Source organism: Ascaphus truei, chromosome 9, assembly GCF_040206685.1.
Source record: "Ascaphus truei isolate aAscTru1 chromosome 9, aAscTru1.hap1, whole genome shotgun sequence".
NCBI lineage: Eukaryota > Metazoa > Chordata > Amphibia > Anura > Ascaphidae > Ascaphus > Ascaphus truei.
The window spans coordinates 15320617-15347591 of record NC_134491.1 but is presented as its reverse complement, the minus strand read 5'-3'; the positions used below and the strand labels follow the sequence as shown (position 1 = coordinate 15347591).

At 48.0% G+C, this 26975-nt stretch overlaps 1 protein-coding gene across 12 annotated transcripts in view; it reads left to right on the top strand.

Annotated features, from left to right (window-relative positions):
* The window catches only part of MTA1 (metastasis associated 1), a 65007-nt gene that overhangs the window by 6379 nt on the left and 31653 nt on the right, over nucleotides 1-26975 (top strand). For 5 of the 12 annotated variants that reach the window (XR_012803766.1, XM_075613461.1, XM_075613459.1 and 2 more), the window contains exons 2-14: nucleotides 3109-3176; nucleotides 3975-4068; nucleotides 9403-9529; nucleotides 10387-10450; nucleotides 11084-11201; nucleotides 12569-12671; nucleotides 14110-14209; nucleotides 15412-15600; nucleotides 16706-16780; nucleotides 18889-18939; nucleotides 20036-20094; nucleotides 23048-23163; nucleotides 24332-24495. Coding sequence is in view for 11 of the 12 variants with exons in the window: in XM_075613461.1 (XP_075469576.1) it covers nucleotides 3109-3176; nucleotides 3975-4068; nucleotides 9403-9529; nucleotides 10387-10450; nucleotides 11084-11201; nucleotides 12569-12671; nucleotides 14110-14209; nucleotides 15412-15600; nucleotides 16706-16780; nucleotides 18889-18939; nucleotides 20036-20094; nucleotides 23048-23163; nucleotides 24332-24495 (1328 nt within the window). In the remaining variant the exon portion in view is untranslated. Of the gene's footprint in view, nucleotides 1-3108; nucleotides 3177-3974; nucleotides 4069-9402; nucleotides 9530-10386; nucleotides 10451-11083; nucleotides 11202-12568; nucleotides 12672-14109; nucleotides 14210-15411; nucleotides 15601-16705; nucleotides 16781-18888; nucleotides 18940-20035; nucleotides 20095-23047; nucleotides 23164-24331; nucleotides 24496-26975 lie in introns of those variants that run through there. The other 7 variants (XM_075613465.1, XM_075613463.1, XM_075613468.1 and 4 more) reach the window with 4 other exon arrangements.

The window sequence follows — 26975 nt, the reverse complement described above, 5'->3', positions numbered from 1 at the left end:
AGAGTATTGGCACCATGTGCGCAGCACAGGAGAACAGCCGGGTAGGAGCACGCCTCCGCGGCAGACACCGGAAGTCAGTGAAGACTCCCCGGTCGGACCGCTGGGGCCGCTCCTCCCCAGCCGGGCTCCTGTGCTGCGCGCATGGTGCTAATACTCTTCTGCTGCCGCCACCGCCCGCCATGCAACGCCTCTGCTGCCCTGCTCCGCTGGCATGGTGGTCCTCGATCATCCTGTTCTGCCGCTGCCTGTAAGGCTGGGGCCATAGAAGGGGTAGCAGGGCTGGACCGCGCTGACGCTGAGGCTCGCCTGCTGAAATCTGCGCGATTTCATGCCCATGCAGGCGAGCCAGCGGGCGCGATCGGAGGCGGGGGGAGACTGAGGGAGGCGGGGTAGTGATGTCGCTGGGCCAATTGCCCGCGACGCACCAACGTCACGGCGCAGTGACGTTGACGCTGCTTCACGCTGATTGGATGTTTTCAGCTGACAGCGCTCTGAAAAACAGCTTGGCTGTCGGCTGAAAAATCCAGCGCCTCAGCACGCCTGCGGACGCTCGCGGGAGCCCCCTCTCAAGGCATCCTCATTGAGGATGCAGGGGCTCAGCGCGGAGCGTCCGCACGGCTCAGCGCGGCCTGTCCTTCTATGGACTCAGCCTTAGCCTGGTAAGTGAGAAGAGGGAGCCGCAGAAGTAGGATAATACTTTCTGTATTATCCGTCATTTCGGTTATCCGACACGGTATTGGTCCCATTTAAGGGGTTACTGAGACTCGACTGTACTTGTAATTTTAGGTGGGGAACACGTTTTGACTAGGTCGGGAGTGGCCAACTCCAGTCCTCAAGGACCACCAACAGGTCGGGTTTTAAGTAGATCTCTGCTTCAGCACAAGTGGCTCAGTCTAGCCACCTATGCTGAAGCAGGGATATCCTAAACATCTGACTTGTTGGTGGCCCTTGAGGACGGTAGTTGGCCACTCCTGATCTAAGTATTTGCTGTTATGTCTACTCTGTCCTCAATACAAAGTGAATGCATTCATTGTTACTATGAGGTTTGTTACAGTCATTGGTTTTTCAATTCCAGGGACCCCCTGCTTCCTAAAAAAAAAAAAAAAAAAAAAGTATCTTTTTACGATAATGTCCTTTCGAGATGAAATTTAAAATGACCGACCAGCCTCCCTCCCACTGGCCAATAGGTTGTTGTTGAGCGACGTAGTGGCCATCTTTAATTGAACTTGCATGGATCTAGGAGAGGGGGTCCTCAGAGTCGAGCGTATTGTGGTTGAGTCTTCCCCCCTCCCCCCCCCCCCCCCCCCCATGAAAAAGCTTCTTCAAAGGGGCAGTTCCATGTAGCAGAACTACTATATGAAAGGAGTTATTAGTACATTACTTTTTAGGCCTCGGGCCGCGCTCCTGCTCTGCCTCGCCTGCTCAAGCTGGGGCTTTTTTGCGTCCTGGTAGGCAGTGAGTGCGCTTTGGGAGCGGAGGCATCCAGTGGGAGGCGGGGCTAGTCCCTCATTCCCATTGGATGGTTGCGGTCACGTGACCGCTCCTCAGCGCCGAAATTCAAACCAGGCTGTCTGCTGAAAATTTCTGAGCCTCCGCACGCATGCGGAAGCGGCTGCTAAAGCAGCGCTGATCACAGATGCAGGGGGTAAGTGCATCGGCTCAGCACAGACCAGCACGGCCTACTGTACCATGTCCCAGGCCTTGTTCTGATAATGATTCTTCTCCAGTATCTCTTTAAACTTAATTAAGCTGCGGTCATAAGGTGAACAAAAGGGGGAACTCCAGTATCCACCATTTGCCTGTACGAACAGCAGAATACGCTGTAAGGTCCCCCATTTAAGGAGCCGGCATATGGAGTAGTAGCACCGCTCGGTAAATATGGCGCTTGACCAACATGCCACAGCCTTTAGCTCACTTCGGTTCATGGAGGAACTGCCCCCCCCCCCCCTTTTTTTTTAATGAATTTTCTGCATAAACCGAAATAATCAGCATAATACCGTTCAGTTCTTGTTGAGTTTGTATAAACATGGTGCCTTCCATTAGCCCGTACCCAGCGTGGCAGAACATTTTTACAAGAGGTAATGAGCGTTGCGTCGTTTATGTGCCTTTTTTTTTTTTTTTTTTTTTTGCGAAAAGGATGGAAGCTTTTTGGAGGGGGGGGGGGGGGTAGTGTAACAAGCAGACTGCAGAGAGAAACCATGGTTGAAGTGAAATAATCTTGGAGGGCTGGAGAAACCCCCTGCCAAATGTAGACCATCCTGCTGTTCTCTAATTCAGAGATTCCTGCGGATTCCTGCAATAAACCTCTGTGCTGTCTTTGTGTTCGCAATCAGTTTTATGCCTCACGTTTTGGAGAGACCGCTAGAGACCGCCTGCCGCACATGCAAGTCTCGTCTTTATGCCAACACTAAAGTACTGTTTGTTTTACACTGGTTCTTAACCCCATCTCTGCTAGCGGGGTCCGCGACGCATGGCTTTGCGATCAGATCTGTAATTGGTGCCCGTTTCTTTAAACCCTTCTTGTAAAAAAATATTTTCAGATGTCTGCAAAACCTGTTCCGTTTGATCAAAGTAGAGAAAATGATACTGTAGGATTCTGTCATGTTAAAGCTGCAGTTCAGTCTTTTTTTATTTTTTTTATTTATTTTTTTACTTCAATAGTTTCATGTGGGCAATCTCTACTTACCTAAAGAACTGTGTAGCTGCCGGTCAATTCGTTCTCCATGTATTGATAGGCGAAATTTGGTGACATAATTAGAGCTGGCATATGTTTTTATTTGCTTCTGTCACTCAGTGGAAGCTCATGAATATTCATGAACACTCCTGCACTGACATGTGCTAGAGGGAGGGCAGGGCTGACAAAGGGGTGTGCCAGGGCTTGTGACAGGACATGAAGGGGCAGTGCCTTAGCAAATGGTTGTTAAAATAGAATACAAGAAAATTGGTCGTTCAACGTTGTTTTTTTAAAAACAGAAAATGCTACAAGTATTTTTTCTTACTACAGAACTGATTTATTAAAAAAACACATGCAGGATATTGACTGAACTGCAGCTTTAATGATCATTCTATTATTTTTAATTTCTCTTTATTTATGTTCTGTTTTCTCAGATTACGTTTACTTTGAGAACTCTTCCAGTAACCCCTACTTAATACGAAGAATAGAAGAACTTAACAAGGTATAATGTGTCTCTTTATAATGCTTCCTTATCGTTTGTGTTCTTTTATTTATACTTGGAGTATCACATTTCTGTGTACGAAGTGCATTCCCCTTGCGGTTTCCTTCTGGAACCTGTGATCAGAGCCTTCCTGTTTCCATATCGCCATTTTTTCTTTTTCTTCTGGTCCTGTTTGAATGATTTGGTGTATAATGCACTGCGGATTTTATAATCAAAAGAAACATTTATTTAAGCCACACAACGTTTCGGCCAAATGGTCTTTATCATGACGTGTCACTTGATAAAGACCATTTGGTCGCAACATTGTGTGGCTTAAATAAATGTATCTTTTGATTATAAAATCCGTAGGGCTCTGGATCTACTTCTATTGACAGGTACTTCTTGAACCAGCAGCACCGGTTACTGTATATATTTGATCTGTTTGGTGTAAAATGCCCCAGTGTGTGAATTTATTAATAATAATAATAATAATAATATTATTACTGCTGCCCTTGTCAGAGGTTTGTATCCTTTTTATCCAAAGTACAAAGCGGAGTACCCATTCAGGGGCAGCTCGTAGTAAGATGCTGTTACATTGCCTCTCTTCACCAAGGAACTTGATCCTTGCGGTTCATACACTGCATGACATTAAAAGGAAGGGAAAAACCTTGGGGAATTAAGACCTGTATTTGTGTTGTCTTCCTGTACTTTGTAAGACCCCCCTCTTTCAACACTTGTTTCGCCCGGACCGTGATCGTCTTGTGTGCGGACTTGGCGATGCTAACTTAAATGCGTACTAAAGAATGTCCTTTCTTGCAGACGGCAAACGGAAACGTGGAAGCCAAGGTGGTCTGTTTTTACCGGAGGAGGGATATCTCCAGCACACTAATTTCTCTGGCAGACAAACATGCCCGTAAGTAGATCACTATTACCTATAAATGCTGTGCCTGATCTTGGCTCTCTGAAAGTGATCATTTTTTTTTAAGGATCCGTCCTCTTTTTGACCCAAGGTGAAATAATGAAACTATGTTGAATAGGCCAAAAGTAGCGGCTGACGCCTTTCTGAAAAAGGAACAAATTGGTTGTAAGTTGGGATACCATTCAGCGAACCCAACATACGATTTCTTCATGGATGAAATGTACAGAGCTTTTTGAAACCTTCATCGGTTTCTTGATCACGTGGTCCGCTAAAGGACTTCACAGCCGTCAACCAATCCGCATTTCTCCATGAACGATGTGGTTACTAGAACTTTGATCTACGTCCATGGAAGGCACAGCTCAGCCAGGTCAATAGGAAGGAAAGAAGGAAGGAAGGGTACGTGTGAAGAAGTCACTTATGAGATTTCTAAAGCTCTGTACATGCTAATTCCATCTACGAAGAACTCTTCTGTTTTTCCGCTAAAAGGTATCGCAGCCTATAACGAATCTGCATTTTGCAGAACGAATACGGTTACTAGAACTCTGAAAAGAAAAGAATAATATATTTTGTAATATTTGTAAGGCTGGAAAGTTGGGCACTTGAAAAACTTCAACAATGTGGCATCTTTTAGCTTTCAAAAATGTCGCGTGTACAAATTATTGGTGCTAGTCAATTCCACATTCTCCTTTACCCTTTTTGATCCTTATTCGCACATTTTGTGAAGCTGCTTCCCTTTGCGGGGGAAGATGTTGGTCCCTTTCATTTAAAGAAGTTCAGCTTTTTCTCTGGCCCTGGGAAGCAGATTTACAGCTGCTTAAATAGAGAACTCACTTTGGTCCAGGTTAACTAAAGGGTGCTAAGCTTGAGCGCGCCGTAACTACAGTATCTTTGAATGGGATTTGGGGGGTATTCAAGCTTGGCACCCTTTAGGGAATCTGGACCTGTTGGTGAAAGCTCTGTCCTTCTCCATACATGACCACGTGCTAATTGTATGGCTCTTGAGGTCAGAAGTCCCCATATAAGATCTTTTTTGTTTTGATCCTATTAAATTCCAATGCAGAGCAGTCGGGTGACTCCACTTTATGCCATGCGTAGCCTGTGGTTTGCAGTAAAGTAATCCCGCTTTGCACTGGCATGTTTTCCAAGTGGTTTTGGAGTGGTTAAACTTGCAAAAGGTCAGAATTATTGAAGCGGCTCTATAATATTTACCTCTGTCCTGTTCCATCTCACAGAAGCGCTAAGTGAATGAATCTTTCCCATTTCACCCATTAAACCAAAAAGTTGGATCGTGTCAATGTCCTCTTCCTGTAAATTGGTAAATGCATTGAGCTGGAAGTGGGGAAAGACCCTTTACAAGCCGCAGATTAACCCCTCTCCGCTAGCACTTCTCTTAAAACGCACACACCTGTAGATTTTGTTTTTTCTTTTTATATTAAAAAATAAAACATTCCTTTCTATGGAAAATGAGGAGCAACGTAGAAAAGTCCCTGCAGTTTGTGTGATGAGATCTGTTTTGACATCCCTTAGACAAGCAGATATTCCCCGTCCTGTTTTGGTGACTAATTTCTTGGGTGACAAGGGTAGAAGGTTTGTTTTTAGATTGGGTGACAATCCGCACTCCTAAAGCAAAGGATTATTAATTAAGGATGCAGAAAAGCAGTTGTCAAAATACCATGATATCCTCAAATGATGCCATTGTACTTGTGCTGCAAGAGGAGGCAGCAATGCTGTAAGCAAACCAACGCTTCTACCCCAAGAAGCTACCTTCATCAGAACTTCAAATATTTGTCTGTGCAGAATCACGGGTTTTATCATAATATCCTAAATGTTTGTATTTTACATGATATTAATAGTCTTTCCATTTTCGATTGCGCTGACATCTCCGTGATAGGATTATCTGGCGGCATTTACATACATTTTGTCATGTTTGAGAGATTATATCGATCTTTATAAAGTCCCCTGTCACTTGCCGCCATGACCGGTAACAGTGCGACCTATCCTGCTTTCACTAGCGAGACCGCAAAGCAGGATGAGTGCACGCTGTGTCCGGTCGGGCTGGTGACCGAGACGTCCGTCTGTGCTGTGTTGCTTAGTCTGGATGGGAGGGCTTACTTCGGTGGGGGGGAGGGAGTGAGGCAAAGCGTTTCCGGGATTGCCCTTCCCTGCTCTCTCTTCTGACTGACAGAAGTGTGTCGGTGAGTGTGTGTCACAGATACACTCTGACACACAAAGCTCCCCTCCATCTTGCCACACAATGAAACTGGCTCCTAATAATAAAATTATTTTTGTATTATTATTATGTATGTATATGTGTCCATTCCTGAGATGGGTTCATCATCATATCCAGCCTTCGCGATGATCTTCCAGGTGCTGCGGTTTAAGCCTCTCTTCTCCACGTTGCTCCATCCCATTTTCTAATTTCATCCTCCCATCTTACGTTTGGTCGTCGTCTTGGTCTTTAAATCTCCCTTGGAAGCCAGTCGAGTACCAACTTAGTCCAACGATGGTCATTTCTTCTTGGGATATGTCTGGTTGACTGACATTTTAATTTCTTCGCCCTTCTTCTGATGATGTCCCAGACATTTGTTTAGTTTAGAACCCATTCATTCTTTTTCCTGTCTCTTCGGGTAATACCCAGCATGCATCTCTCCATACTGTACTTTGTGTTGTCTGAAGCTTGTGAATTATCTTTGCGTTTAAAGCCCAAGTCTCTTATCCATTCGTGGGCACGGGCTGGATACACGGTTCAAACTCTTTCCTCCTTGAGGCACGATGGAAGGTTCCCTTGCTTGTTTGTCTTGTTTCTTCCAAATGTGCTCCATTCCATCTTCATTCTCCTATTTCCATTCACGAGGTTCCCATCCATCGTCACTTGCCTGCCAAGGTAGACATAGTCTTCTTGTTCTATTCCATTTGTGTTAATCTTTGTAGAGTTGACACATTTGTTGAACATCACTTTGGTCTTGTGTTCCATTTTCTTTGGTGCTTCTGCGAATTCTCCAATTTGAGGTATTCTGAACTTGTGGCAAAAATAGCAATGTCAGCTGCAAATCGTATGTGATTCAAATATTCACCGTTCATTTTGATTCCATTTTTTTCCCAATCTAATGTCGTAAACAATTCAAGTGTTGCAGTGAAAAGCTTTGGTGTAGTGTGTGTGTGTGTGTGTGTGTGTGTGTGTGTGTGTGTGTGTGTGTGTGTGTGTGTGTGTGTGTGTGTGTGTGTGTGTGTTATCAGCTCTTTAGAGTATTTATTTTTTTCCTTCATCTTCTCTCATTCATTTTGCATTCGTGTCTCTGATACATTTCCAGTCTGTACCGCCGATCTCCTAATTGCCTTTGTTCAGCTGATGACTGGAGCTATACGGCTGACTCTTGAGATGTCTGCAGGCAGTTCTATGATGGCTCGTTTCCCCTAAATGGAAGTCTGCTGTATATTGATTTCTCTGTACTTTCTAATCTCTGACTTTTGTGGCGGGTCTGGGGGTGCAGTTTGAGCCCACTCGAAAAGAGCAGTGTGTGTATTCGCGCACGCACACCTGCTGTCCCTCCTAGGGTTAAAATGAACCTGTGCATGTGACCTGGTTAAAGGGCTAGTCCCATTGAGCTCGCAATACAGAACATTTATTTTTAAACCACAAAGCGGTGTAGCGCACTTCCTTAAACGTGTGTCATTTTGCATAAAGCAATTTTTTTTTTTTTTTTAAATCTTTAGAAACTTGTTTCATTTTTAACTGGGACTCTGAATATAGAGAACATATGGACCAAGTGTTCCCTAAGCACACCCCTATAGCACCCTCCCCACCTGTAAGGAATAGTACATTTACATCGGGCGGCGGCAATCACGTGACCGCCAACCCCAGCGGTTTCGGTGGTGCGCTGCTGACGCCAGACCTCCGCCAGCGAAAAGGCGGAAAGCATCAATCACTTAGTATTTTAATCTGTTAAACCTATCCCTGTCGTTCATTTTACCCGCGTGCGAGACTGCCCTTTAATAGCATTGTCTTCCTTTCTCCATTTACATTGCCTGACACCTGCTTTAATATTGGGTAGCCTAAAAGATGTCGGGCGTCATTGCATTGTGCGCTTTCCGTGTCGGTGGGGGGTGTATAATTGTGACGCGCTTACAACCAGCAGTTGCTGAGCATGAGAGGCTGGGAGCTTCCCAATACACAGGATCTCCTCTGTATTGAGGATGAAGTTCAACTTTGTACTGATCTGTTGTAAAGCAGCAAGGAACCTGTGGCCCCATTGTGTTACCTGATTTAAAGCTGGCGTCCTCTAACCTTCCTTACCTTTTGTGTGAAATAGAAAAAATAGCCCGGTGCTTATAAAGGTGCTGCAGTGATATCAAGGTGTTGTGTGAATGGCTGCTCAAACCCCGTAACTAGAATTGACCCCTAAATTCTAATAGATTGGTATGGAAGAAACTTGGGGAGCTCTCAGAAAAGTTTAAGTGCAGATAAACTAGTGACATGTGAATAAAATATTAAACCATATACAGTACTTCTTGAATATTCTTCTGTAAAATACAATGAAGCATGCAGATAATCAAGTGATATGTGGATGAAATTATTCTATTAATGCATAGACTGCGTGGAAATTCTGGCTTTCATGTGGCTGTAATGAACTTCAATCTTCCTGCCAGGATCATAGGAAACAGAAGAGAAACTGGATCCAATGTTGCAGATCAAAAAAAGTATATTGGTACAGACACGCTTTAAATGTACCCTCACATGTAAAACTTGGAACACAGGCGTCGTATGGGTTTCGTTGGTGCGATGGTCCCTCCAGTCTTGTCACTTTTCATTGTATTTTACACAAGAATATTCAAGAAGTATATGGCTTAATATTTTATTCACATATCACTCGACTTATATGCACTTTTATTTATTGAATTTTGCACTTACACTTTTCTTTGTACCAGTATAGAAGCCAGGGGGTTCCCAGAGCCGACCTCCATTCATTCCTCCTTTTCCCAAGATGCTTGCCAGTACTTCCTGGTATTAAATGATCCTGCCTGACGCCCCCGACTTCCCAACCTGGAAGGGGTTTAAAAAAACAAAAAACCTGAGCTGGGGAACTGCTGCTGCTTTCAAAAACTCAGCCGCTTTCCATCTTTCTTTGGAAATTTGTCTCTGCCAACAATGATTTAGGCCCATGTTACTAAGCGGTGCTACTTCGTACGTCCCTCCCCCTTAAAGCCCATGCACTTGAATAAAGTGTTTATGGACCTTTAATCCCTTGGACGCCCCACTGCGATTGGTTCACTCCGCTGGAAGGCGGGGCCGAACGGCTGTATTTGATGCTGCCTTTGTGTTCTTATTAGGGGAAATGGAGGAAGAAATGGAAAACCCAGAGATGGTGGATTTACCAGAAAAACTGAAGCACCAGCTGCGGCACCGAGAGCTGTTCCTGTCTCGCCAGCTGGAATCTTTACCCGCCACGCACATAAGGTGAGGAGCTCAACCACTTCACCTAAGAAACGGCTGGAGAGTTCTTCATCTTGATGGGGGTCCCCCCCTGCTCAGCCCCCCTCCCCCCTTCTGCTCACTGCTTTTTAAACGGTCCTCTTCCTAAACTTTGAGACCAAGCCCCCTCCTCTCTTTGTGACGCCTTTTGGACTTCAAAGAGCGTTATCAGAGGAGCTCAGGACCAGGCGGACTCTTTGAAGTGTGTGTGCAAGACGGCTCTGTGCTGCCTGCTGGGGTGAAGCTGCAGAGAATAATCAGGAGTTTCCATGTGAATGCTCTATGGTTTTGGGCCTTTATAAATAAAAATTGGGAAAAAATAAAAAACCAGCTGGGGGGGAAGGGGGGGGGTGAATTGGTGTGAGCTGTTTGGGTTAGTGACATGTAAGGGGGAATGATGCATTTTGTGTGTATTTCCAGTTACCGCTGCCCTGTACGTGATATTATAGGCTCAGGTAATCCTTGCGCTGCAGAGCTTACAATCTATGATTTTCAGTACGTTCGCATGGACGTGTTTTTTGCTGCCAGAGGTTTACTGATCTCCTAGTCACACGTGAAAAAAAGACCCATTCAAAATACAAAAAGAAAATTGTGTTTTTTCCATTCTTCTTCCCAAGAAAACGCTTATATCTGATTTTATATCTAAAATAGTAGCTGCAGTTATTTTATTTATTTTCCTGACCTGTACTGTAAGTGGATACTCGGCACTATTAGTTTTACGGAGCGGGTTGCAGAGTAAATTTGCAAAACTGTTTAAGCTCATTCACTGCCAAAGAGTTCTGCGATGCGTATTGTCAAGTTTTTATTGCATTTTAATTTTTAATTTATTTTTTTCCCCACAGAGGCAAATGCAGTGTTACACTCTTAAACGAAACAGAATCGCTTAAATCTTACCTGGAACGAGAGGTATGTCATCGATCTATATTGAGACCTTTGCTCTGTACTGCAGAATATCTTCTCCCCCTCCCCCTATATCCATTACACGATGAGGTCTAAATTCTTCCTGCCCGTCCCTTCTTCTTATGAAGCTGTGTGGAAATTAATGTGAATTGGTCAAATAACCCAGGGGGGCTGAACTCCAAGCCTTAGGCCTGGTCCCCGCTGGCAACTGCAGCGCCCGCTGTGGCGGACGCTGCAGGGACGAGAGCCCTCCCCTTAATAGCGCCGGGCCCTCTGCGAGAGGGGGCCGCAGCGCTGTGGCGCGACGGAGCGCTAAGCCACGCCCCCCGGCAGTTCAGCCAAAGAGGGCAAACCTGCCGGGTGACGTCACGGCCGCGCGCCCCCCCCCCCCCTCCCGCGGGCCCCCCCCTGTCTTTTGGTCCGCAGCTCCCTGCAGGCCGGGGAATCGACTGCACGCGCCGCCAGTCTCGCGGGCGCGCGTGCAGCGGAGTTACCGGGGCCTTACGCGTGTAATCTTTGACTCCTATCGGTTTGATTGTTCGCTCCTTTGGGTTAAGGATGTTTGCTCCCTTGAAACGGTTGCTGTTGTGAGCACCAAGCCATGTGATTTTGATTTTGTTTGATCTTTTCTTTTTTTAGGATTTCTTCTTTTATTCTTTAGTTTACGATCCGCAGCAGAAAACTCTCTTGGCGGACAAGGGAGAGATTAGAGTTGGCAACAGATACCAGGCAGATATAACCGACCTGCTCGATGAGGGTAAAATAACATATATATATATTTTTTTGTTTGTGTGCTATTTTAAATATAAATGCACCTTTTTAAAATGGTTTAAAAAAAAAACATAGCTCAATACGCACTACTATCATAGAAAATGCATATAAAGTCATGATGCGCTGGTACTCTCACCCCATGGCAATATCCAGGTACTGCCCGGGGTACCTCCCGCTGTGCCCTAGTACTGTGGAGAAAAGTCTCCTTCCTACACGGGGTGGCCCTAAAGTGACTCTGGAACCCTATGGATCAGGCTATAGGACCAGAGGGGTATTTTGGCTGATCTCCCAATGGACCCATGGGTGTTTCTTTTGAACAGACCCCCTCCAACAATTACCCCATGCCGAGAGCAAACTGCTCACACACAGCAATACGGCCACAAGATGCGACATGGCGGCGCCCTGGAAACGGGAGGCTGCCATCCATATCTACTACCAAGCAGAGGATTTGGGTTATCTGCCATATGGGGGAAAAAAGAACAGGCTGCTTAGACCAGGGGTGGGCAAACTTTTGTTGCTGCGCCCCCTTGCCTGCTTGCACCTCCCCCCTTTTACCTTAGTGCGGCGGCATGACGCCGCGTTGTCATGGAGACGTGTCCTGAAGCCCGGCTGAGTCTCGGTAAGATGAGTTGCAGAAAAATCTCGCGCACCCCTGACTTAGACCAAGGGGGCGCAAGATTTTTCAGGGGGGGGGGGGGGTGGAGGCGTGGCAGTTGCAGAGGCCCCGCGTTCTTCCCCGCGGCATTTAACTTAAATGCCGGGGATCGCATGAGGCTTCTGCAATGTCTCTTACCTTGTTTTCGTCGCTGCGGGGTCACATCGCAATAGCGACGTGACCCTGCGGCGTCATTTGACGCCGAAGACAAGAAAGGGGGGGAGGGCGCAAGCCGGTGGAGAGCAGGCAGGGGTGCGCTGGGGGAAAAGTTTGTGTTCCCCTAACTTGCACAATACATGTGTAAAATTCCAGAAGGTCTGGCAGCCTTGGCTAAACCACGTGGGGGGTCCCGCTCTGAACTTAGACTTGCAAACAGTCCTCCTTTAACCCTCCCCCCAGCTCCCCCATTTGGGGGTGCTCTCCGAGGCCGCACCTAGGCAAAGATATCCCTGCTAACAGTTTTAATAAATCTGTTGTACCCTTGCTGTGAATATATGTCACTATGAACGCAGATCGTACTGTTCCCCCTTCCCGTCTTATTCCTGTAAAACTCCCAATAAAAACGAAGTTGAAAAGGTTAAAATACAGCTGATACGGATGCTTGTTTTCTTCCGGACATTGTGCGCGATGCTTGTAAAACTTCTCGCGAAGGCAAACCTGCAGCTAAACGTTTGTTGTACCCTCTTTTTTTTTGCCAGGGGAGGAAGATGGCAGAGAACTGGTCAATCTTGAAACGAAAGTCTGGGATGCAAACAACCCCCTAACAGACAAGCAGATAGACCAGTTTCTGGTAGTAGCACGGTAAGGGGAAAGCAATTTCTATGACTATCCACTCTGCAGAGGTTGGTTCAGCGGGGACACGGTTTGGTGACTGACACCTTTTTAAAAAGCTTGTCCTGTTTTTGACATCTTTGTTTGCTTTTTTTATTTACATTGGCGGCTTCAAATCAGGTCTTGTGTGTTCTGCTCCCGTGATCAGTTGATCAGATTTATACAAACTTCCTTATTTTAAGGTCAATTAGGAAGAATAAAAACATAAGGGAAGTGATTTAAGGCAGGGGTGCACAACTCCAGTTCTCCCCCCCCCCCCCCCAAACAGATCAGGTTTTCAGGATATCCCAGCTTCAGCACAGATGGCTCAGAACATTTTGGTTATCAGGCGTGACCGCCTACAATGTATCAGCAATGATGTCCGTCAGGAGGCAATCACGCAGAGAGACGGGGGGGAGGGGGGGAATGGGAGGACCCATAAAATAGGGCAATTTAGCTTTTATAACAGGATAAATACATTTTTAAAAAGTTTGCACTCACAAACACACATTGAACCCGAGCATTGGGACCACCCAGGGTCAGGCAATGGCAAAAATCAGCACTTCTTCCTTCTCTGGTATTCCACCCGTGGCGGCCGTCCACAGAAGGAAGAACTCGATCCTTTGCAGAGTATCACCAATGTACCCTGCGGCTTGGTAGTCCTTCTGCGGTTTGCGCTGCCAGGGTACTATTTGCGCTGCCAGGGTACTATTTGCGCTGCCAGGGTACTATTTGCGCTGCCAGGGTACTATTTGCGCTGCCAGGGTACTATTTGCGCTGCCAGGGTACTATTTGCGCTGCCAGGGTACTATTTGCACTGCCAGGGTACTATTTGCGCTTGGGGTTTTGTTTTTTTCCCGCATATCCTAGGATCAACACAGGTGGCTCAGTCGAAGAAGCTGAAGCAGGGACTGATTGAGCCACCTGTGCTGAAGCTGGGATATTCTGAAGACCTGAAAAGGGGGGGGGGGGGGGGTTTGGGGACTGGAGCTGAGTACCCCTGTTTTAAAAGCATTAATAAGGTCACTGGAACACAATGTTGACAGATTGATCTTTTTGGAAAAGGCACTTATAACCTCGTAACCTTTTAAAATCTATTGCTGCCATTCCCTTCATTTGGGCTTTCTTGACATGGCACTTTGTAAAGACCAGTAATGGCTATCGAACTTGGAGTTATGTCCCAGCCCGGTTCCCGCCAGATAAATGAAACGTTGATCCGACGTGAGCAGTTATAATCTCTTCCTCTGTTTTGAGCCTAAATTGAGCTGCCGGCCAGGCAAAGCCATCCTAGCGTCTGACCAGGCACAAAGGCACATGAGACAGGTGCACCACGTGAATAGGCCACGGTTACATTTCCAGTGGCTAGCGTGGGCTTTTGCTTTTGTCATAGTAATCTCGCACACATGGTAAATGTGCCTTCCTTTCCCAGGTCTGTGGGTACCTTCGCCCGCGCGTTAGACTGCAGTAGCTCCGTCAGACAGCCCAGCTTGCACATGAGCGCCGCTGCAGCCTCTCGAGACATCACACTGGTAAGAACTTCCGAGGACAAAACCTTCCCATCGTCTCTGCTTGCAGGGGAAATAAAAGCTGAGCAGCGTCTCTGTGGGGAGGGAAATGTGCAAAGGAGTTTAATGTGCAACAACCACTTGGGTTAGTCTAGACCAGGGGTGGGCCACTCCAGTCCTCAAATGCCACCAACAGGTCCGGTTTTAAGGATATCCCTGCTTCAGCACAGGTAGCGCAATCTTCGACTGTTCCTCTGAGTCACCTGTGCTGAGGCAGGGACTGATTGAGCCACCTGTGCTGAAGCTGGGATATCCTCAACCTTACCTGTTGGTGGCCCTTGAGGACTGGGGTTGTCCAACCCCGGTCTAGGAACTCCAAGATGATCTAGCTGAAGAGTCGGACGCAACCAGATTCTCGGGTGGTTGTGTTAAAGGAACACATGTCAATCTCTCTCCGCCCCGAATAAACACAGTAATACTAAGGGGCTTATACTGTAGCAGCCGAAAGTCCATGGGGCGTTTCGGCTGAAAGCGGCCCGATCAGCGGTTCTAGAATAAGTCCCTGCGTGACGTCAACATTTCATCTTTTAATGCTGAAGCTTCTGGTACTCTTAGAATAGAAATCTAGAAGATATTATTGGCTCTTTTCCAAACTTGTAAGCGTATTAAAGTTCTTTTTTGATGTTTTTTAAAGATGCAGCAACAAAAATATTTCAAATAAATCTCAGCAATCCCAACACCTACTTTAATGTGAAATATTACCGTAGTTCCCCATTCTAGAGAATTGTAAATATAAACAAGAAGTCTGATCAGCAAGCGAACAATGAAGCCTAAAATCTGGGTGTTTAAATCACAAGCCACCATCTTTAATGTGACCCGCAGAAAGTGCATGTGGATAAGAAGTTGTGCTTTTGTAAATTTTGTTTTAAACAGTAAGCACATGAACATGGATTGGCCTTTCTACATTATGTACCAAACTGTAAAGTTTCCCCTAGTCCTCGACTTTTTGCAACTCCCCTCTTCTGTCTCCAAACGGGCTTCTGGTTTTAATAATGAAATCATTAATGGTAACACAACCACTGTTATGGAATCCACTGAAAAAGACGTAGGAAACATTCTAAGCCTGTATATCACAAGTAATGAATTGTAAGCCTTTGACTTCCAAGCGAGTAACTTCTTCCTAATGGTAAGGTCCAGTTAAAGCATCGATTTTACTGCCTTTCCAGTTTCATGCTATGGACACGTTGCACAAGAACTCCTATGACATTTCCAAAGCAATATCTGCACTGGTCCCGCAAGGCGGCCCTGTGCTCTGCCGGGATGAGATGGAGGAGTGGTCCGCATCTGAGGCCAACCTCTTTGAGGAAGCCCTGGAGAAATACGGCAAGGACTTCACAGATATCCAGCAGGACTTTGTAAGTAACATGACTTTCCTAGCCAAGTTGTGTGGAGACGGGGTAGTGAACGCAGGGAAACCCTGAAGTGGTTAAGAAGGTAGAAGGTCCTCGCCCTGCCCGGCTTTGTAGATGTAACTGAACTCTCGCTGATTTCCATGATAAGTGCAGGGTTTTGCTTCAATTTTTAATCCTTCTACATTTCTCACCTACTTTAAGATTATAACTTTCAGCATTCAAGTTGGCAGATAAATATTTATGCCTTACTAATACTCCCAGATATATGGTATTCACATCAAGTTCTTGAATGTATTCTCCAAGATGGTAACGGGTGACGTCTTCCTTCTCTGATGAATTCCTGTTCTTCTCCAACCAGCATGTTCTCCAGTAATCTCTCTATATAGAGGACACTACCTACGGAGGCGTTCCCTATTCTGAGTGTTGCTCTCGGTAAAGACCTCACCAGGTCCTTGTCTGTCTTTTGCATATTGTATGAAGAGCATCTTTCATACATGTGTTAGTCAACCTTGTCCATCTTTCAAAAGTCATTGCGTCATTATCCTAAATTGTCAGATCTTTTCTTGCCAGCAGCTGTCATTCTAACCTTTCCAGCCATACCTTCTCTTTCGGAGGGGGGTATGGGAAGAGTATAGAGTTTCTTACATGCTGCATCAGATAAAAAGGAGCCCTTGTCCCAAAGAACTTACAATCTAAGTGAGTTGTGTAAATGAAGATCCTGGTGTATTGTGCACACCGTCTGCTTGCCAGTGTCTGAGATGGCAATTGAGCCCACTGCTTTTTGTAGCCAAAAGCTCCATTATTTATATCCATCTGGAAGAAGTACATTAAGGGCACATTTTCTAAACGGTGCTGCTCCAGAAGACCCGTTCTGTCGCTGGAAGACCCTTTTATGGTGCTGTAAGGTGTCTTATGGCATAGCACTGCTTGGTAAATATGGCCCAATATCTCCATGTCCTAACAGTTGCTAAAGAACGTGTTCCATAGAGCAGAGGAATCACCGTCACTTACGTCCACATAAATACAGAACTTTGTCCTGGGTCAAACTGTAGGAACGGTTACCAGAGTGTGTTTCTTGCTGTATTAAATCCTGTGTCTTGTCTTTTAGTTACCGTGGAAGTCTCTGACCAGCATAATAGAATATTATTACATGTGGAAGACGACAGACAGATATGTTCAACAGGTAGGAACACTTAAAGCTGCCCCCCGCGTAACTTACAGCTCGGTCTTCAATTAAACACAAAACACCGTTTTACATTGGCATACAACGTCATTGGTCCGCGAGAAACAGGTTTGCGGTCCGGGATAGATAGCCATGCATTAATCATGCTGTATTCCAATGGGTGGCCTACTCCTCAAGGGCCACCAACAGGTCTGGTTTTAAGGCTATCCCTGCTTCAGCACAGGTGGCTCAGTCGTTGACTGAGCCACTGATTGAGCCACCTGTGCTGAAGCTGGGATATCTTTCTTAAAACCTGGCCTTTTGGTGGCGCTTGAGGAGCAGAGTTGGCCACCCCTGCTGTATTTATTTACTATCCTCCTCTGCGTATCATGTCACAGAAAACGTACCATGTTACGTTTCCTAGTCCGGGGAGTCACGGTCAGCTCAGATTTGCCAGATTAAGGCCTGAATCTTAATGTATTCCATTCCCGAGCGACTCCTCCCGTATCTCCTCTCGTGGATCCATGTCAACCCCGTGTTGCATGATGCATGCGGCCAGAATTGCTGCGCTACCGATGTGGGGCGTGACATTGTGCTGTGCTGTTAAAATAACCAGATTCGGTTTGACTCTAAGTGGCATGGAAGGCCCCTCTGGCAGCAAAAGGGTTAATATAAACATAATCTAAGCCTGATCTGTTTTTGGAGTGTAAGCTCCTTTGCCAGGCTTTTGCTTCCCTGATTTAATGTGATTACGTTTCACGTTGGGAATACGTTGACACTTCTGTAACAATCCCTGAATTGGAGACTAGGTGAAACCCAGTCCTGTTTCTGGTGCATCAAAAAGCCTTTGGCAGTAGCCTCTCCTATAATGAAAGATTTGCTGGCAGTGGGAAAATAAGCAGGAATCTATGAGAGTCCATGAAAACAAGCGACAGAAGGGCCTGTGTGCGTGGAGACATGCATGGTGGTGTCTGAGCCGTTTCAGGGGAAGGATGGGGGTCCGGTGACGGGATACCCGGTGTGATATATGAGCCGTCCGTACCACCTTCACAACATCATCCCGCCACATAAATAAAATAAACTCCCCCTGGCTCAGTGCTTGTAATAAGATGTGCAGAATAACCGCTTGCGTACTGAACGTTCCGGTGAGTAATTCCTGGGTTCTGTGCTTCCTGCCGATGAGTGTAACAAACGAAGCATCCAATGAGGAAAAAGCCGGCGCACAGCAAAAAATGAGCCTACACCGGTGTGAAACGCGTCGGGGGACTCACCTGCACCTGCATGTTCGGTCATAGAGCCCAGTGAATAGTTTTTACTCTCGGAGTTTCACGTCCAGCCTGTGCTCCATTCTCGCTGTGCGCCGGCTTTTTCCTCGGTGGATTCTCCATTTGTAACCATCCCTGGTTGGCAGACACTGGTATTTGTGGTTTTTCTGTCGTTGTGTCTGGCAAGGGGTATTTTTTATTTTTTTTGCCTGTGCAAACTCTTGTTGAATCAACCGAAATGGGAGCAGCCAGAGGAAATCTGCGCCCCCCCCCGCCCCAAGTCTCCGCTCAGCGTGCTCACCAACTAACTTTGTACAAAATGATGTAAAAAATACTTAAAGGTGTCCAATTTTGATTATATATTTAATAAAAAAAGCGTCAGTCACCCTATAACAGGGGTGGGCAACGCCAGTCCTCAAGGGCCACCAACAGGTCAGGTTTTCAGGATATCCCTGCTTCAGCACCAGTGGCTCAATCGAAGCGCCTGCTTCATTCAACACAGATGGCTCAGTCTTCGACTCAGTTCCTGATTGAGCTTCCTGTGCTGAAGCAGGTATATCCTGAAAACCTGACCCGTGTGGTGTCCCTTGAACACTGGAGTTAGCCAAACCCTGTCCTATAAGCAGGTCACTGCCATTAACGCACTTTGGTCCTGGAAGGGATTGCCCCTTTAAACGGTTTGGAGAAAGCAATAACTTGTGTTTTTTATGGGTTTTTTAAGCCCAGGTGCCCTTGCTGTTCATTCCAAAAACCATCGATATTTTTTTTTTTTAACCCATTCTGTGCTTCTGGGACATGCAACAAGTTTGCAGGTCTCTAGCACTGAAGGGGTTATTTTTTTTTCTCCTCTCCTGTGTTCCACAGAAGAATCTGAAGTTTCATGTTGCTGAAGGGGGATCTACTCAGGAGTTGATGGTAAAAATGAAATTCATTAACATGAAATCTGGTAATGTAACATTTCGGGCCAAAACACTGTTTCCGACCTTGACAATATATCCTTCAATGGTGACTGACTAATGAAATACATTTTGGTTTAATTTGAGTGCACACCAGGGGTTCTCAGCTCCAGTCCTTCAAGACGCCCCCCCCCCCCCCCCCCCCACTCCAACAGGTCCGATTTTTAAGGCTATCCCTCCTTCAGCACACGTGGCTCAGTCGAAGACTGAGCCGCTGATTGAGCCACCTGTACTGAAGCTGGTTTATCCTTAATACCTGATCTGTTGGCGAGGGGGGTGGTCTTGAGGGACTGGAGTAGAGCCCCCCTTATTTCCACTATAGATCAGTCTCACGACTGTAAAACTGAGGCCAGAACATCATCCAGATTTAAAAAGCTAAACAAATACAGGCAGCTTTCCTTTTTTTTTTCTATTTTTTCTTTTCTATTCTTTGATAAGTCTGGGGGAAATGTATCTAATTCAGTGGTTTTCAACTTTTTAAGACCTATGGAACCCTTGAGAAATGTATGGTGACTCGGTGAACCCCCTTAAAAAACGTATTGGTGACTCGTGGAAGCCCAACTTATTGATCCTGTGTAGGTAAAAATGTTATGGCTATAACAAAGCTTACATTTTTCCAAATAAACTAACCACTTTCTACATCTATATATCCTTTTTTTTTTTTAATATTAGAGTGACTATATATTTTTTATATTTGTATATATATTTTTGGGATTCTTTAATATGGCAACTTAAAATGATTTTGGTTCTTGAATAATAAACTGGTTTGCCACATTTTTTTGGTTTCCGGGGGATCCGTAGTAATCTCACACGGAGCCCCAGAGTTTCGTGGATCACAGGTTGAAAACCACAAATCTGATTGGCTCAAAAGCGCCCAGCTGGTCTCCATGTTATTTCAAGAACATGAATGCTTTGTGCACAGCCACGCCTCGCGTCTTGGGGAGGGGGGGATAACCCTGAATTGGAAACCCGGACAGGTTTGGTTCAGTCTGAACTCTAATTAACCAGCAAACTGGCTTCGTTAAGTCACCCTCTTCTCACTTCTTATTTTAAAGAAACGGTTGAAAGCGGCGGAAGCAGAGAGCAAATTAAAGCAAGTGTATATACCCAACTAGTAAGTATCTCTCTTAACATTTGAGAACAAATGTGAGGTGTTTTTGAGTTTGTTTGATCAGGAGAAATTGATTTTTGAAATAAAACACCTCTAACCCTTTGAAATGCCCCGCCGACCCCCGAACGCCGCTTCGCATAAGCCTGTGGCATCATCAGGGGTTAAAATAAGATTTGGAAACGAGCCGTGTTGGGATTGCAAAGAATATGACTCGCGGGGTTGATTAATGGAGTATTGGCGTTGCTGTACAGGCTGGCTCGCATTTGGTAATGCCCAATGATGGTGACCGGTGAGAGAAATGTCATTACCGGGATTGGGAGTTTCAGATGCAAGACACAGAAACGAGACTTGCTCCTGAGTGGGGTTACCAATTCCCGTCCCCGAGCCCACCCCAACAGGTTATCAGGTTTTCAGGTTATCCCAGCTTCAGCACAGGTGGCTCAATCAGAGAGGCTCAATCAAAGACTGAGCCTTTGATTGAGCCACCTGTGCTGAAGCAGGGACTGATTGAGCCACCTGTGCTGAAGCAGGGACTGATTGAGCTACCTGTGCTGAAGCTGGAAGTGCTTTAAAAAATGAAATGAAAATGTAGCTTTTATTTTAGTGCGCTTCATTGCTTTTCTCCACGCACCTCTCCACTAAAATGACACCGTGCAATTTCGTAGGCGCTGAAGCGTGGCAAAGATGCATTTAAATGCATTTGATCCCAAAGGTTATTCCAAACTAAAGGATACTGTGGATCTTAACAGAAGGTGTTGGCTCAGCCAGACATTGCTGCTATTGTCTATACCAGGGGTGAGCAAACTTTTTATGCCGAGCCTCCCTTTTTATCCATGAAATTTCTCGGGCCCCCCCTGCCTGATGTAATCAAAATCCCATGAAAAAAAACCCTTTATTAAACGGTATACAATGTAAATACAAATATGACTAAGGCCGCGCGTATAGTGCCCGCGACGTCACCCGTCGCCGCTAGCGAAAGTTGTATTTCGCTTTGCGGCGGCGGCGTGGGCGACCAGGCCATTGATTGGTTCAGGGGCTGTCATATGAGGCGACAGCCCCTTAAAAATCAAATATTGCCAGCTTCAAAAAATCGCGTCGCCACGTCACGCTTACTATAAGCGCACGCGGCGGCGCCAATGCATTTGTTTTCGGGCGACGTTGCGTCGCCGGCACTATAAGCGCAGCCTAAATACTTACATACTTCAACAGCTCGCTCTTGCAAAATTAGGCTGCGTCCACGCTGCCGCTGAGAGCGGTGACATCACCAACTCTCCAAGCATGAGCACAGGGTGTCCTGCATAATTTTGCAAGCACGAGCGGGGAAATGTGTACACTTTTTTTTATTATTTCTGTACATTCATAGTATGATTGATATATTGGCAGCCGACCCTCACACTTGAAGAGGATCGCAGCGAAGCAGGTTGCCAGCGGAGGAGAGCAGGACCACAGCGCTATTGTAGGCAGACACCGGAGGGAGGGGCGTTTGACATCACAGCGCTGGGGCGTGCTCCTCCGCGTACCTCCGAATCACGTGGCCCCACCTGCACTATTCTGTTTGGCCGCCCGCGCGCGCACATCTTTTTCGCCTGCACAACCAGGTTTTGCTGCACGCGCCCCGCCTAAATAATCTTGCGCCTGGGGCGTCCCCCCCTCAGTTTGTGCAACGCTGCATTCAATCACAACACCCACAACCAACACACACACTCAATCACAACACACACACACACTCAAATCACAACCAACACAGCACACACTCAATCACTACACACACACAGTCACAACCAACACTCACATAATCACCACCAACACACACAACACTCAACCACAACACACACACACACAGACAACCAACAGGCACAGCACACACACACACACACACACACACACACAACAGTCCATATATATATACACACAAACACACACACACACATACATACATATACACACACACATACACACAACACCCACTCAAATCACAACCAACACAGCACACACTCAATCACAACACACACACAGACAACCAACAGGCACACACACGCAAACACACACACAACAGTCCATATATATACACACACACAAACACACATATATACACACACACATATATATACACACACAAACATACATATACACACACATACATATACACACACACACACCCACTCAAATCACAACCAACACAGCACACACTCAATTCTACATATACACACACATTTCTACATATACACACACATTTCTACATATACACACACATTTCTACATATACACACACACACACATACACATATGTAGGTAGGGGGAGAGAGTAACTAAACCTGCTCAGGTCCCCCCATGTGCTGCTGAAAACGGGCGGGTAAAAGACAGGAGGAGGAGAAGGGCTTGTCTGTGTGCAGGGAAGGCCCCGCAGCAAGGCCCCGCCCCCTCTGCAAGGCCCCGCCCCCTCTGCAAGACACAGCAGAGAACTGGAAGCAGCCTCTGCACGGAGCTTCTGGCCGCCCGCCCCCAGGTTTCTCCACACGCAGCCTGCGCCCCCCCTACATAATCTTGCGCCCCCCAGTTTGCGCACCGCTGGTCTATACCATAGGTGGGCAACTCCAGTCCTAGCGGGCCACCAACAGGTCAGGTTTTCAGGATAACCCAGCTTCGGCACAGGTGGCTCGGTCTTGGTCTGAGCCACCTGTGCTGAAGCTGGGATATCCTGAAAGCTGACCTGTTGGGGGAGTTGGCTGGAGGACTGGAGTGGAAAACCCCCTGTGTTAGATTATGTTCCACGGCATAAACCGTTTTTCACATTGGGGCAGATCTTACACCCGGGTTTGAATGATCTTGTTTGAGTTCTTCTCGCTTTGGGCATTGACGCCACCCTCTAGAAGAAGGGGGTTACCTGAGGCTCCCGTGTTTGCGCTTGGAGGTGTTCTCTGTCGCTGACCGTGTGCCTTCTCCTTTCTTTCTCAAGTAACAAGCCAAATCCCAATCAGATAAATGTGAATAATGTCAAACCTGGAGTGGTGAACGGGGCACCCGTGCCAGCCCAGAACATGGGAGCGGGTCGCGCCTGTGAGAGCTGCTACAGTGAGTGTTTTTGTACGTTCGTCGATCTGGGGGGGAGGTGATTCTTCCAGCGGGATGGGGGATTACTTTCCCAGGAGAACAATATGGCTGCTGTGGGCAGAACTGCTCCAGTGGGCAACGTTACAGCTGCATCATTGGGGTATAACTTTGCAGTTGAGCACTTAAGAGCCCTCCCTCCCCCTGTATCAATAGAGGAAACCAAAGACAAAAAGATGTGTATTTGTGGAGAGTGGCCATTACCCGACTCCACACGGAGACCAAAAGGTTGAAAAAGCTGTCTGTGAGCAGGGTTACTGGCTCTACACTTAACCCAGGCTGTGCTGAAAAAGCCCTCCATGTTTAAATGGACAAGAAGCAAAAGGTGTCACTGTGCTTATTTGCATGCCACTACCCAGAATCCCTGGCTGCAGTGGAAGCACTGTATGCCGAGAGATGATGGGGAAATGGAGGGTTGTGGGCCTGTCTGAGACGTGGATGTGCTCACACATAGTATTTCTATTTGCTGGAGAGTAGGGAGGGATTGCGCTTTTAATATGGTAATGGCGTCCGGTAAGTGGAGCACGTTCACTTCGAGGCAATCCAAGCGGCACTTATTAACAACAAACTTTTTTTATTTTTATATATATATATATACGGCCTTTGATTACCTTTTTTTTTTTTTTTTATTGAAAACTAATTACCTAACCTGACGACCGACCCATTCTCCCGTGATCGGCCGGCAAAGATTCTGCTTCCCAGGGCTCACTAAATGGCCGCCTTTCAGTTTCAATAAATCCTTCAGTCAGTGTAACTCAGCAGCTACAATGTATCCTTATATTACTAAGGTAACATTATTGTTACAATTTGCAGCTCAAACTGCTGGGAATATTGGCAACAAATGATCACAAACAGGAAAGTGTTACACAGATCTTGCACTGCTGGGGAGGTGGGCTAAACCTGCTATAGAAACAAAGGATGCTCAGTATATTAAAACTCATTAAAAATATCAATAAGAGTTTAATTTAAAAATAATAATAATAATAGTAGTAGTAAGTATCTTATACCACAGAACTGAATTGCGCCTTTAAACCTTACTGTAGATAACCTGTACTGCGGCCATCGGTTTCACATGTGGCAGAGCCCTGGAAATGGTCCCTCAGTGATGTGGTTTTTTTTTTACATATTTTAGTTTCCTTCCCAGCTGCATCGTCATACCAGTGGTACTCCTGGGGACCCCCGAACATGCAGTGCCGCCTCTGTGCAATGTGCTGGGCCTACTGGAAGAAATACGGCGGCTTGAAGATGCCAACAAGACTAGATGGCGAGCGACCAGGTCCGAACCGTAACAACATGGTACGTGTGTATCGGGGGGGGGGGGGGGGGGGATCGCTTCCTCTGACTCGCGGAACATCAGCGGCAATATAAATCTTCTGAAGCAGCAGAGCAGCACTCCAGAGGTCGTGCACAAAATTGGCAATTTATTGAAGTGAAATCAACGTTTCGGACTCACAACATCTTGACAAAGGTCCAAGTTGGGGACCGAAACGTTGATTTCACTTCAATAAATTGATTATTTTGTGCAAGACCTCTGGAGTGCTGCTCTGTTCCTTCCTTGGAAGAAGATTTATATTGCTGCTGATTTTAAACCATTTGGTGCTGGGGACGTGTACCTGAGGCGCTTCCTGCTGCTGGGGGCGTGTACCCGAGGCGTTTCCTGCTGCTGGGGACGTGTACCCGAGGCGTTTCCTGCTGCTGGGGACGTGTACCTGAGGCGCTTCCTGCTGCTGGGGGCGTGTACCCGAGGCGTTTCCTGCTGCTGGGGACGTGTACCCGAGGCGCTTCCTGCTGCTGGGGGCGTGTACCTGAGGCGCTTCCTGCTGCTGGGGATGTGTACCCGAGGCGCTTCCTGCTGCTGGGGGCGTGTACCCGAGGCGCTTCCTGCTGCTGGGGGCGTGTACCCGAGGCGCTTCCTGCTGCTGGGGTGCGTGTACCCGAGGCGCTTCCTGCTGCTGGGGACGTGTACCCGAGGCGCTTCCTGCTGCTGGGGGCGGGTACACGAGGCGCTTCCTGCTGCTGGGGGCGTGTAACCGAGGCGCTTCCTGCTGCTGGGGGCGTGTACCGAGGCGTTTCCTGCTGCTGGGGACGTGTACCCGAGGCGCTTCCTGCTGCTGGGGACGTGTACCCGAGGCGCTTCCTGCTGCTGGGGGCGTGTACACGAGGCGCTTCCTGCTGATGGGGGCGTGTACCCGAGGCGTTTCCTGCTGCTGGGGGCGTGTACCTGATGCGCTTCCTGCTGCTGGGGGCGTGTACCCGAGGCGCTTCCTGCTGCTGGGGGTGTGTACCCGAGGCGCTTCCTGCTGCTGGGGGCGTGTACCCGAGGCGTTTCCTGCTGTTGGGGGCGTGTACCCGAGGCGCTTCCTGCTGCTGGGGGCGTGTACCTGAGGCGCTTCCTGCTGCTGGGGACGTGTACCCGAGGCGCTTCCTGCTGCTGGGGACGTGTACCCGAGGCGCTTCCTGCTGCTGGGGCGTGTACCCGAGGCGCTTCCTGCTGCTGGGGTGCGTGTACCCGAGGCGCTTCCTGCTGCTGGGGACGTGTACCCGAGGCGCTTCCTGCTGCTGGGGACGTGTACCCGAGGCGCTTCCTGCTGCTGGGGGCGTGTACCAGAGGCGCTTCCTGCTGCTGGGGGCGTGTACCCGAGGCGCTTCCTGCTGCTGGGGGCGTGTACCCGAGGCGCTTCCTGCTGCTGGGGGCGTGTACCCGAGGCGCTTCCTGCTGCTGGGGGCGTGTACCAGAGGCGCTTCCTGCTGCTGGGGGCGTGTACACGAGGCGCTTCCTGCTGCTGGGGGCGTGTACACGAGGCGCTTCCTGCTGCTGGGGGCGTGTACACGAGGCGCTTCCTGCTGCTGGGGGCGTGTACACGACGCGCTTCCTGCTGCTGGGGGCGTGTACACGAGGCGCTTCCTGCTGCTGGGGGCGTGTAACCGAGGCGTTTCCTGCTGCTGGGGGCGTGTACACGAGGCGCTTCCTGCTGCAGTGACCTGGGGGCGTGTACCCGAGGCGCTTCCTGCTGCAGTGAGCTGGGGGTGGGTACCCGGGGCGCTTCCTGCTGGGGACGTGTACCCGAGGCGCTTCCTGCTGCAGTGAGCTGGGGGCGGGTACCCGGGGCGCTTCCTGCTGGGGGCGTGTACACAAGGCGCTTCCTGCTGCAGTGACCTGGGGGCGTGTACCCGAGGCGCTTCCTGCTGCAGTGAGCTGGGGGCGTGTACCCGAGGCACTTCCTGCTGGGGACGGGTACCCGGGGCGCTTCCTGCTGGGGGCGTGTACACAAGGCGCTTCCTGCTGCAGTGACCTGGGGGCGTGTACCCGAGGCGCTTCCTGCTGCTGGGGGCGTGTACCCGAGGCGCTTCCTGCTGCAGTGAGCTGTGGGGGGGATGTAGTACCCGAGGCGCTTCCTGCTGCAGTGAGCTGGGGGCGTGTACACGAGGCGCTTCCTGCTGCAGTGAGCTGGGCGCGTGTACACAAGGCGCATCCTGCTGCTGGGGGCGTGTACCCGATGCGCTTCCTGCTGCAGTGAGCTGGGCGCGTGTACACGAGGCGCTTCCTGCTGCAGTGAGCTGGGGGCGTGTACCCGAGGCGCTTCCTGCTGCAGTGAGCTGGGCTCGTGTACCCGAGGCGTTTCCTGCTGCAGTGAGCTGGGCGCGTGTACACGAGGCGCTTCCTGCTGCAGTGAGCTGGGCGCGTGTACACGAGGCGCTTCCTGCTGCAGTGAGCTGGGGGGCGTGTACAAGAGGCGCTTCCTGCTGCTGGGGGCATGTACACGAGGCGCTTCCTG